This window comes from Sebastes umbrosus, chromosome 10 (assembly GCF_015220745.1).
Source record: "Sebastes umbrosus isolate fSebUmb1 chromosome 10, fSebUmb1.pri, whole genome shotgun sequence".
NCBI lineage: Eukaryota > Metazoa > Chordata > Actinopteri > Perciformes > Sebastidae > Sebastes > Sebastes umbrosus.
The window spans coordinates 18659450-18672229 of record NC_051278.1 but is presented as its reverse complement, the minus strand read 5'-3'; the positions used below and the strand labels follow the sequence as shown (position 1 = coordinate 18672229).

The following is a 12780-nucleotide window of genomic DNA, read 5'->3' as shown; positions in this document are numbered from 1 at the left end:
GACGCTCAGACAGTTTGCCTGGTAGTCTCTCTTCTCGGGCCATTTTGCATGATTAATAGGGTAGAGAGCAGGAGTTGAAACTGCAATTAAAGGTGTCTTCCATCAGAAGAAAACCCCCTTTCTAGTAGTCAGCTAAAGGAGGACCGAGGGGAGCAATGCTCCACCAGAGAAGTCATTATTTCTCCACCATCCCCTCTGCTCTATGGAATACATTAACTTCACAGTGTCGCTGTCTTAGCCAGAGTGCCTTCATTGCTTGTGTTTTTTAAAAGGGATGCATGCAATTAGAAGATGGGAGAGAAGAAAGTGCTTGGAAGAGTCCCCAACCCCCACACACAGAGATGGAGTACCGGCACAAAACAAGCTCCCTGTGGCCCCTTGGGGCCCTGCCTGAGACGGAGGAGAGTCTCTGATAGGCGCTGTCACCGCTGCTCATTGACAACGCAAAAAAGGAAGAAAACAACAACTGCAAAGCCTCCATTTCGAGTAAATGGCTTCCTCAAAATGTACAGATGGATTTCCAATAACAGACGCCCGCCCGCCCTTTTTTGTGCGGAAAAGTGAACGATACTTCCTTTGTGGGGGATCAACTACCTTAACAGCATCGAAGTAAAATCTCCACCTCTACTTTAATATTCTGCGGTGAAATTATACAGATATTGCACAGTAAAACGCATTAGCATGTTTAACAGAGAAGGTGCCGCACACCCACATCGTATAAACTTTGTTCCAATTCTTCTTCTGTATGGATTACCGTGCTGCAAACACCAAGGATCATTACATCCATAATTCCCTGCTTTGCATAATGTCATTGTGACTATTTCCCTGGATTTGACTTTCAGCTACAGTGCAATTAATTATATAGAGATGACTTAGATACTTTGCCAGGGCATACTATCATGCACAGACAAGTCTTATGGGATACTCGTCCAAGTAGCCTCATGAATATGCGTCACCTTCAGAAAAAGGGGATTGTGGAGAAACATCATAATTGGAGAAACGGCAGAGGCATTATTATGAATCCAGTCTTCCCTCCATGTGGGCTACAGTAGTGAGCCTGAGGAAAGTGATTGTCGTACATTTGATGGTTCACTGACTTCACATTCATTGTCTTTATCTGCGATAGAAAAGGAGAGGCGGTGGGAGGGTCGCAATTCCTTTGAGGTGCATTTAAATCATAGTCTCCACATATTACTCTGGAAAATTCCCTCTTGAGAGTGCGAGCTGAGATGGCGTCCTTCAAGCCCCGCTGGGTTTCCTGTCATCATGAAATGGGAGCAGGAGATTAGGGGGGTGAGGGATGTAGAGGATGGAGAAGGAGGGGGGTAAATACTGAAATCTGGTCTAATCCCATCTCATACAGCTGAAGATACACTCCTCCTAAGACATTTCTTCTCAGAGCTGAGGTAACTGGAAGGAATGAGGGGAATACCATTGGGAACCAGCCTTGTAATATATCGTTGGAGAAGCGTGCATCTCTGAATAAACTAACACCTCCAAAATTGGTTTATACATATTCAAGAATGTAAATCAACAGTCTGTCACACTTATCAAATGTTTATGCTTATTTTGCCCAAGGTGAGTGAAACTAACTCAACACAATGTTATAGAAATATGGGCCACAAAGTCATTAAATGTAATACTATTCCACATTACAGTGTGAGTCACTAAGGGTGCAATTCTACCAGATAAGGTTTTTTGCAGGTGACTGGCTGGGTGCTCCTATTCTTGCATAAAAAACGCATCAAAGTGGCAATTTTGCACAGCTCATTGTGTTTAATGGAGTGCTGTAAAACACGTCCTTTCCAGTGTAATTAATGAGGAGACGACAGAAGCGTGAAACACATATCTAGAGGGTTTGTATCATAAGTAGTCCTATTTCATAATATTATTGTGATTTAATTTTCTGCTATTCTTCCATTTGGCACAAAAAGCTTACAAACTATCCCTTATGACAATTAAATGTCACAAGCAATTACATGTTTTGTTTAAATACTGTACAAGTCTTTTAGAATGCACTTTGAACACAACGACACTTTAATCAGTCATCATTTTAACTTTTTAGAAACATTTGATCGGATATTTTAATGTGGTGTTCCATTGATAACATTTGGCTAAACACTGTTGCAACCACAGAATACAAATATTGTAATACACTTCCATCCTTTTTGCATTTAACAGACTTGTTGCTCTTTTTTAAATAACTATAGATGAACACAAATCAAGAGCGTGACCTTCATGTCCCCACGTTCAAGCTTCTCCTCTGTGTTTTCTCTCACCCTTCCCACATTTTATAATGAAATGCAACATTTCACAAAGCCCCCAGTTTAATGTGCGGAAATAAATAAAGGAGAAGAAGCATTCAGAGTGACTGCTTATGCGAGATCCTCACAACACATTGCCCCCTGCTGTAAGAACATGCCTTATCAACATTTTCCTCCTGTAAAATGTCAATGGAATGCTGCACATTTCATCAACGAGGCTACACATGCATCTGCTGTAAGCTGCATGATCTCCCGACCCTCGTATACCATTTGACTCCCCTCTCTCACCTCTCCTGTCTGCGCAGCTCATGTCTCTAACCTCTAACATTCATCACTGGTCCACAGAGAACCTAAAAGCTTGCATACAGCCTGAGACGGTCTTCTTAAGAGATGCTTCCACTAAGATATGCCCTGTGTCTTCTCTTTGCGTATGAGTTCAACTGTAAACATGGATATATATAGTAATGTATGGTGGAAATATCTTTCTAGTAAGTACGGAGTGCACCATCTGCAAACCACAGTATGTCTAAGAATTCACCTTTACCTCTCATCACAAGGGCCTGAATTAATTAACTACATGATATTCAAATTAAATGCAAAAAAGGAGGGAATTGTTCAGCAATAAGTTAGCAAGTGTGCGTGATGTACAAGCAAGTGAGCAAATTTGTATGTATTAATTCAGCGCCGCATTGGGATGAGCTACCTCGCAAAGCCCTGTTGTGCCATTTAATTTAAAAAGGCGCCCTGTCTATGCAAATCGTTGGGAGAGGACATTTTTCATCACTCGCATGAAAATAGCGTATAAAGGAAAATCTGGCCTGTTTCATCCCCGTTCAGGTGTTGCTCGCAGGTGGACAGGAGCCCAGAAAGCTGCAGAACACACGAGGATCTTAGCGAAGCATTTGCACATCTGACAGAGCACATCTGTCCCTTTACATCCAAATTCCAATTTATGCTCTTTTTGAACATCTTGCTTGAGTCCCTGCGTGGCATTTTGTGATGAATGGAGCGCATGAAAAAAGGTTGTATTCTTTTAAATTGTCCGAATACTCCTGGATTAATACTAGGGGGGCTAAGAATCACTTGGCCCCGAGGCTTGGTGAGAAAAAAACGTGGCAAAAAAAGCAGAGCGAGTACGGAGGTGTCACATAAGAATAACATCACAGCTGCTCTGAGTCCTCAGGACAGACCTTCTTATGTCACTGTGTGCTTACTGTACGTGTGAATATCGGTGTGTGGGCAGCTGGGGTTGAGGCGAACTTCAAGACCAATTTCATGTTTGTGAGTGTGTGCTGATCTGTAGCTTTCCTGTTTGTGTATGTGCAATGGTCATGTATGCTCCTGGCCAGCATCAGTGATGCCATGCGTGGGAACTTATTTTCAGTAGGGGAGGGGGGGTTCTGACCTGGATATGTGCACGCGCGTGGTCGCTTACGTGCACACGCGCGGCCGCTTACGTGCACACGCGTATTCATGTATAGGATAAACAATTGATAGATGTAGTGCATTTTACATTTTCTACAGTTAAATCTGACACTTGCTGTGTATTACGTAAGGGATAATGTACAGCGAGCCGGTCATTGTTGTGAAAGAATACGGTATAGAATATAAAGAAGAGGGATTCTTTCACAACAATGACCCGCTAGCTGTACATCATCCCGCTTATTACACGGCTACTTACTGCAGAAATTAACATTTTGACACAAAAACTGTCCGCCAGAGTCCGACATCTGAGCTGGACCCATAGCAACAGTCTGTTATACATAGCAACGGTCTGTTATACAGAAATTACATACCGCAGAACACTGTGATTGACCAATCAGAATCGAGTATTCAACACAGCCGTGTAATAAAGCTAAACAAACAACATTACCCATATAATCGAGGACATTTAAACCTGCAACAAACTTGGTCAAAACTGTAAAACTGAAAAGAGAACAAAAAAACACACAGGCTAAGCATGGTTTGACAGGTTGAACACCTGTCAGAACTTTCTCTGCACAGAGCATTTGTTTTTATCACCTTACTTCCACAAGTCGATAGTGGGTTAGTTGCTGCTCTGTGTGCACGTGAGGAAGTGGGTATTGGGTAGTCAACAAAATAAGAAAACATTGACAGGAAAAAGCCATCAGGCAGCACAAAGACCAGTGTAAATTCTAAATAAATATGCCTGTGAATGTGCAGATAACATCTAGCCTCACTCTTAATACTGGATACTTTAACATAGAGACTACTTTTAGTTGGTTCTGGATTATTTAGAGCGAAGGAATTTTATTTTATGTTATTTTCTGTGACATCAATTGGTATGGCCTGTTATATTTAGCAGCTCCTACAGTATGTTTATCCTTCCTTCAAATATATCATATTTCTTTGAACCATAGCAGAATAATGCATCAACAAATACTTGAAAGGAAACTGTTAAAAACAAAACCTGTCCATTTTTAACAGATATTATTTAAAGGTGCAGTGTGTAGGATCTAGTGGCATCTAGCGGTGAGGTTACAGATTGCAACCAACTGAAATTTCTCCCTTGTGTCAAGCATTGTATTTTCAGGTGATACTAAAGATACATACTTATTAATATTATATTCCATTTCTGCTAATAGATCCCCTGAAATGTTACACAATTTTTATTTAAAAAGCCTGGTGAAACTGTATTTCCACTGGCCAACAGGAGGGTGCAGTCCCTACGGCAACCCCCTTCCTGCACTAATGAGTGTTGTTGTCAGTAAGTGGGTGCTAGCAGGAGGAAGGTCATGAGAAAGCCAGAAAAATTATGTCCAGGTCGGAGATGCACTGTATGGAACCACCCCTTATTACTGCACCATTTCCCTCAGTTCCTGACACACACACACACAGTTGCCATAACACGAAGAAGCACGGGCTCCTTCTTACCACACACACAACATAAAGGTACTGATGGTCATGCGTGTCGTACTTGCCATTAAATCATGACTTCCTCCTTCTTTTGTGGTTTAAGAGTTCGACACAACTACCTTCACCATTAAATGCCTGAAAACTTGGCTTCAAATCTCAAGTAATGCTCTGTAATATTAAATATTCACGACTAAATGAGCGACAACAAAAGTTACAAAAAAATCTTTAAGTATTATTTGTGAAAAGTTTAACACCGAAAAACTTTGTGGTTTGATCAAATTTGATTGACAGTAACCAAAAAACTCACCAGATTCTGATTGAAATGTTGCAAAATCCTGATTGGTGAATGGAAGTAAAAGAGCCCCAGCCACTTCAAATCAGTGGGAAAAGCGAGACAAATAGACCAAATAACCAAAACTGTTCTAACTTTGGCAGAAAATAGTATAGGATCCCATCGCTCATAGAAAGAAACTGATTGAGAGAATATGTTTTAGGGGCTTTTATCCTTAATGTACTGCATTTACAGTGTGTGCTGTGTGTAATTTGGTGTACTGCACTTGAAAGCATGCATATAAACAGATTCATGACTTACGATGTGAAGCTTCAGGAAGTCTCCGAGACCAGAGGAGCTATCCACCCTCACCAGGACAGCATCCTTCAGGTGCGTGCTGAAGCCAATGGCTAGCCGGTCTGCCCTCGTGCTGGGACGGTCATTTGGCGGCCACGTGTACGTGATCAGTCCACCGTCTCGCCCAAATATGTACGTTGTTCCCGCTAGAGAAAAAACAAAAGGAGAAACAAATACAAAAAACATTAATAGTGTATTCCCCCTTTATGAAGCAGGCGTGAACCACCGACTGTCAACACCAAAATATTATTAACACAGCAAAGCCGGCATCGACGGTGTGTGTACAGAGCACCGTCAGTCTGAAGTGTTTCATTGTGCTGAGTAATGACTTTGCAAAGCACTGAGCAACATATCACTCTCGAACAGCTCTCAGCCCCATCTGAGGGTTTAAGTACACTCATGTCAATTCATGAGACGGGGAAAATTCAGCGGAAATGAGGGAGGCAGGTACCAGTGCCACTTTCCTCATAATGCTGCACAATTACTCAGTTTTATTGCCGCTGCCTGCTTCACCTCTAGCGGGAAAAGGAACAAGTTGAACGCGAGCGAATTCTGCAGTCGACGTGTCCCCGGTGCCCAGGTAACCAGCATGCCAAACGGGCACCTCCCCGTTCTCACGCGCTTCATTAGCAGCCTCAAAGGCAGACGCAGCCAGCAGCAGTTATTGACTGACTGGTTCAATTATGCCCTCCTTGTGACCTCCAAACAAGCTACTTCCTGTCTCACCGCATTAGCTCGTCGTCTTTAACCGCCGTATGAAAGGTTTGAACATGACCTGGTAGATGGAGAAGAGTGGTTCTAATTACGTAGCTACTCAGTGAGAGAGAGCCTTTCTGCATTATGCCTGTGTGACCTAGTCAAATTGACGGCTGGAAATAAGTCTGTCTCGATTAATGAAGGAAGTGGTCTATTAAAAGCGGGAGCATGTTCATGTATAAAAACCACAATGTCTGGTTTTGTTGCTTGCCAACCGCGGAGCTCTTCACCATTTCAGAGCCGTCAGAGTTATCTCAATTAAATAAGTGCCTATTTCTTCCCAATTAGAAACCTTCATTAGGATAGTGTTTCAATTCAGATCTGCCAGGACACAGAAAAGTATGCCCCTGGAAGAAAAGAAAAGTGTGTGTGTGTGTGCAATTGTGAATGAATAAGTATGTGATTGGGAAATAAATGCCTGTGAGAAAGGCTGAAAATAAATGCAGCTGTCAGATTAGCATAAAAACTGCTATCTTCATGAAAAATTAGACACGGAGCTCTGCTAGTGTGTTCTGCATTTACATGTTTGTGTGAGTGAGAAGGAGAAACAGAGAGCGCGAGCGAGCGTGTTAATATTCATAGGGCCAGGGAGTTAAACAGCCTTAGCCTGAACAATAGATTATAAATCATTCTGACTGTAATTCCAATATTTTCTTGTAAACCAGTTCACAAGGATATAAAACTATCGATATATTTTGCATTTATTTATTTATATATATTTCTGTTTTTCCTCCCCTCTGGCTTTTTCTTCGCAGTGCAGTGATTAAAGCGCGTCACTCTCGCTCTCAAGTTCCTTTTCCCAATTCCATTCCCTCATTTGAGTCGATACACACTGTGTCAACCGTTAGCTAAAAAGAATTGCGTCATTAATTAACAATAATGTGATTAACAAATGATGCCGGGACATGCGGATCTATGGCGGGATTTATTGTTTTCATAAAGCATAACTCGCGTTTTGTAAAACGCAATGAAATAACACTGTAAGCATTCTTGTTCGCCTAATGGATAAAGCCTTATGAAGCTTGATGACTTCTACAAAGGAAAAGACATTACGTGTAATATATTTGCGAGGCAGGCATCATTTCTTTTTCATGAAGTCTGGCGGCTACCGCTGAAAAACCCTCCTTGTTCCCACTAATGCATATCTGATGCTGGTCCCCTTCACAGAGCAATCTCCAATTCATGTAGCTCGCGCTGGACTGTTGTCACTGTCTCCGAGTTTCGCCCCAAGCCACCAAAACACTTGCTCCATGCTCCAGCTTATTATAATTAAGCTCTTTTAAACCATGTCAGTGTGGGAACTCACTGGGCCCTTAAGCGTCCATTTCCCCCTCTGTCTATTCATACGTTTTGACACCCACTTTATCCCACTGACAGCTTATTTACTGTTGGTGACCTCCTAAAAAAACTATAAAGATTGCTCATTTCAGTGGACTGGTATGCAGATCTTGCTAGCGGCACCCTTAAGCTAAATGGATAAACAGCAAGACCCCTCATGTCAAGGCATGAAAGGTCAACTAAACTAACTACTCTGTGACATGTAGCTTATATAAATGGCTCCAAAAGAAGATTCAGAGGGTGAAGATAATAAGGTTGCCGATATGCAGTCTAAAATCCATACAAGCATGTAAGACTAGTGAAAGACTCCTTGAGGGACTGTAGAGGATTAAGATACATGGAGAAACATGGCTAATGCACACCTACACAGTTGTGCAGTGGCGTGAAATCGGCAGACACGTGCCTGTGTAACTCCGGTGGTGGGAGTAATTATGCACTGGCTCCATATTTGTTATTTGTGTGCTCTCCTGGGACACCGGGGCCCGATATGGATCTGTTGTAGTCATTAGATACAGTAGTGTCCTGGAAATACTTCGCTGTTTGTTGTCTCTTTAATTCGACAAGAGTTTCAGTTTATTCCCTATTCACCCACTGTATAATAAAAAAAAAAGGAATGAAAGGACGACATCAAGGTACAATTGAGACACAAAGTGCTTAGACGTGTAGCACAATAACACAATACCTACGAAACAGAATGTGAATTCAGATATCCTCGCTTCGCGCATCCCAATTGTATCTCCTAACATTCATATGCATTTCCCCAGAGAGGTCACAGTGCAGAAAAACCAAGAGGCAGTGGTGTTTTCAGAAGGCATCGGTAGGTCTGACTAGAGCCTATTACGCATGATCCGACCTCCAGGATGAACTCCTCAACCACAAGTCTCCCCTGTTAAAGGATAATGAATTAATCTGTCCTCATGTTGGACTACATTGAGAGCTGGCTGCCTCTCGGCTGTGTCAGTTAACATCAAAGCAGATAAACATTGGCAGATCAAACACTCTGCTTTCATTAAAAATGTAGCACCATCCCAGGAGTTCTCCTGCGTTTGGCCAAAGAGGTGTGTGGGATAGTAGACTGTAGGGAAAGCAAAGCGTGGCCTGTGTGTTATAGAGCCCTCTTGGCACCGACTTCTCAATGTCCATTTCTGCTGGAGTGAAGCAGGAGCATACAGTATATAGCAAACAATGGTGTGACATGAAGAGGCGGATAGGTGTTAGCAGAGGAACGTGTACTGGCTCTGTGCCCTATAGTGTAGCAGTTGTTGGGTGGTTAGGATACACAAACCAGGCAGCCGGTTTGACTATACGGCTCAGCTGAGGTCAGGCCAGCGGACCGTCTTTCCTCTGACCTCCAACGTGGCCATCATAACGAGCCTCATATTACCACCTCTGCCGAGAAACTGGGGAGGAATCCAATCATAATTACATAGTTGTGATGGAAATATGAAAAGGAGAGATGACATTATAGATCTGCTTTCTGTCAGCACCTAGCACTTGCGTTTCTCCCTTTCTGCTGCAGAGGATTCCCGTAATGACTGGTGTTCAAAAATAGATTACCCGAGATGTGGCTTTTTTTCAGATTATTTTTTGATCCTTTCCAATCATCTCTTGAATGGAATTTCAAAGTAAGATAACCTTTTTTTTCCCCAATTGTCTCTTGTTTATACAGTATATATTTTATATGCATGTTTATGTCTATGAATTTCAAAGTAAGACAACCTCCATTCCCAATTATCTTGTCTATATATCTTATGTATGTAGGTTTATGGCTATGTATATAATAAGAATTTCAAAGTAAGATAACCTCTTTTCCCAATCGTCTCTTGTCTATATATCTATTTTTGCATGTTTATGTCTATATATATATATATGTATATATATATATAAGCATTTCAAAATAAGATAACCTATTTTCCCAATTGTCTCCTGTCTACGGTATACAAAAATCAGCCATAACATTAAGACCACTGACAGGTGAAGTCAATAACATGGATTATCTATTATTACAATGGCACCTGGCAGTGGGTGGGACATATTACACAGCAAGTGAACATTTTGAACTTTGAACTTTGTGTTGGAAGCAGAAAAAATGGGCAAGCGTAAGGATGTGAGCGACTTTGACAAGGGCCAAATTGTGACGGCTAGACGACTTGGTCAGAGCATCTCCAAAACTGCAGCTATTGTGGGATGTTCCCGGTCTGCAGTGGTCAGGACCTACCAAAAGTGGTCCAAGGAAGGAAAACCGGTGAACCGGCGACGGGGTCAGACCAAAGACTCATTGATGCACGTGGGGAACAATAGAAGAGCTACTGTAGCTCAAATTGCTGAAAAAGTTAATACTGGTTCTGATAGAAAGGTGTCAGAACACACAGTGAATCACAGTTTGTTGCGTACGGGGCTGTGTAGCCGCATACCGGTCAGGGTGCCCATGCTGTCCTAATGTTATCGCTGATCGGTGTATGTCAATATATATAAGAGTTTCAAAGTAAGATAACCTCTTTTCCCAATCGTCTCTTGTCCATACAGTATATCTTATATACATATGTTTATGTCTATATATCTTATATATAGACAAAAGCATGCTGTTTTCCAGGTTTACTTTTAAATTACACTGTATATCTTCACAATGGGTATGAGCTTAATGAGGACAACATCTGTAACATCGGTGATGGAAATAAGTAGGTGAACATTTACATAAATTTCTACAAGTTCTTCATTCCCAGATCATTTAAAATGGACCAAACTATATTAAGTATAAAATCATTTGGGATTATCTTTGGTGTGTGGCCCCCCCTGGGAGGAGTACAATTAAAAGAAGCTTAATGATGTCTATTGGATTACTATTTCAGTTTCCAGAGAAATCATTACCACGATTTATGAGGACACAATTGTCCAATAAAACACCATCGGTATCTGGTAAGGCAGCTATCTCCGATCAATGCTCCAGAAGATTTAGTGCCATGAGGGAGAATTGTGAGTCAACTTGATCAATTTTTTTCTTCCCCCCTGATCTACCTTTCTCACTATATTTTACCTTTCTGAGACAATTAAATGGTCTAGTAGCCGAGGAGATGAGGTGGTAAATAGATTGTGGGGTTATGAGCAAAAATTGCATCTTTTCAGCTGCATGTTCGAACTTGGCAGCGGTTACAAAGCTGTGAATTACAGAGACAGTGGAACAGGGACACCGTTCACACAGCCTCGGTATATAATTAAATGGCCCATCACACCCCATGATCCAAAATAATGATGCCAATACAGTGATATCTGTCTATCTATATAATGCAGGGATTTTTGTTTGAGCCACAGTATCATTCCTCCTCGGGCTTCTTTGAATAATATTTAATACATTTTGTCTGACAAACATCTTGTGACATGAACCAGCAATAATGGAAGATGGAAAAAAAACATGATTTGATTATTCAAATGTCAATGGAACCGAACTACAATGATTTATATTTTTCCTCCTAGGCAGTCTTGCAGTTATTTCGACAGGCAAAAGAATTGCAGGGTAAAGGGATCAGCTTTGATGTCAAGGACCTTTCACATTTATGTTTTAAATGTGCGTCATAATTGTGACTGATTGTGGAGGTTATAAAAGAGGATCTATGGCTTTGTTTACACAGTCACCCGCAGACATTTTGAATAGCTGTTTAAATCATCAACTATGTTCAGTTCTGTCAACATTTATTATAGATATAATTGTTAAATATGAAGGGTTATTTTGTTTTAATTCTTTAAGGAAAAGGGTTTATATGAACATTTCTCTTTGGACCAAAACATGTCACAATTATATTACACAAATTGAGATTCTTGTTTGTATGATTTTGGTGATACCTAAGGTGCAGTTTAATCAAATGAACACACATCACATTACTGTGAAAGCTATTTTACTTAACTCCCTGTTGATTGATTTGAAATGTCTGCACTGATCTTTTCTTTTTTCAGCTACAGTAGTAACTGTTCCCACTACACTAGAAACCTTTTGTTTCATACAGTTTATTTCTGATTTGTTCACTGTTGCTGCTGCTATAAATGTAAAACATCTCTTCTGTACACCAGTGAATGTTTCCTAGGAAAGACCGTGAGGACTGTACTTTCCTGTCGGTGCACGGGGGGGCTTTGTGTTGGCGAGGTGACATTTCTGTCAGGGTTTTTCTTGTCTGTGCCAGTTTGGTGTTCTGGTGACATGCTGGGAACTTAACTGCTCTAAAGTAGGAGGAAAAGAGCTGTGGTATTAAGAATCACCTGGGATTTTTTGCTTGTCCCGTTCACCTTCCAAGTCCAGGTTCAAAGAAGTGTGGTGCACTGCAGAGATGTTCTGTGCTACTTTCGTGCCTTTACCAAGTCATGTGTGCATGTACGGATCCTACTCATAAGCTTATAAAGTATGTTTTCAGATATGTAGGCCAATTTGACTTTGATGCAATTCCCTCAAGCAGGAAAAAATAGCTTGATTTTTTTTTTTTCATTCCAAGTAAATTCACATGTGGCTGTACAATGAATTAGGAACAGGCTGGTGGATTCACCTCTCCCGTTGCCAGATTGTCCCTGTGGTTGGCTTTCGGTTCGGTTTGGCTCTTCACCTAATGTCACAGAGCCATTTCTTTCCTTTGGCAACGAAGCTCTTAGCACCAGAGCAGCGCAGTAGCCAAATATGTTCTATCCTCCCAAGCTAATTTGTTTGAATGATCCTGTTTAAATCGATCTTAAATAAAAACCATAACAGCTAGAGCATTTATTCTTTTTGCAGCAGAAAGATGAGACTTATGTCTTGCGCATCATCACGCCGTACACACTTGATGACGTCATCACGTGCAGGATGTAACAAAACTATCAAAATGCCTTTGCACTTGATCTGATGAGCTTATCTCAAAAACTAAAAAATGTGCATAGTTGAAATAACTTATGGAGTGT

The 12780-nt window shown here is 41.2% G+C and overlaps 1 protein-coding gene across 10 annotated transcripts in view; it reads right to left on the bottom strand.

Annotated features, from left to right (window-relative positions):
- Positions 1-12780, bottom strand: part of LOC119495851 (neurexin-1a-like) — a 288620-nt gene that overhangs the window by 87245 nt on the left and 188595 nt on the right. For all 10 annotated transcript variants that reach the window (XM_037782730.1, XM_037782732.1, XM_037782731.1 and 7 more), the window contains one exon: positions 5734-5915. In XM_037782730.1, the coding sequence (XP_037638658.1) occupies positions 5734-5915 (182 nt within the window). The remainder of the gene's footprint in view (positions 1-5733; positions 5916-12780) is intronic.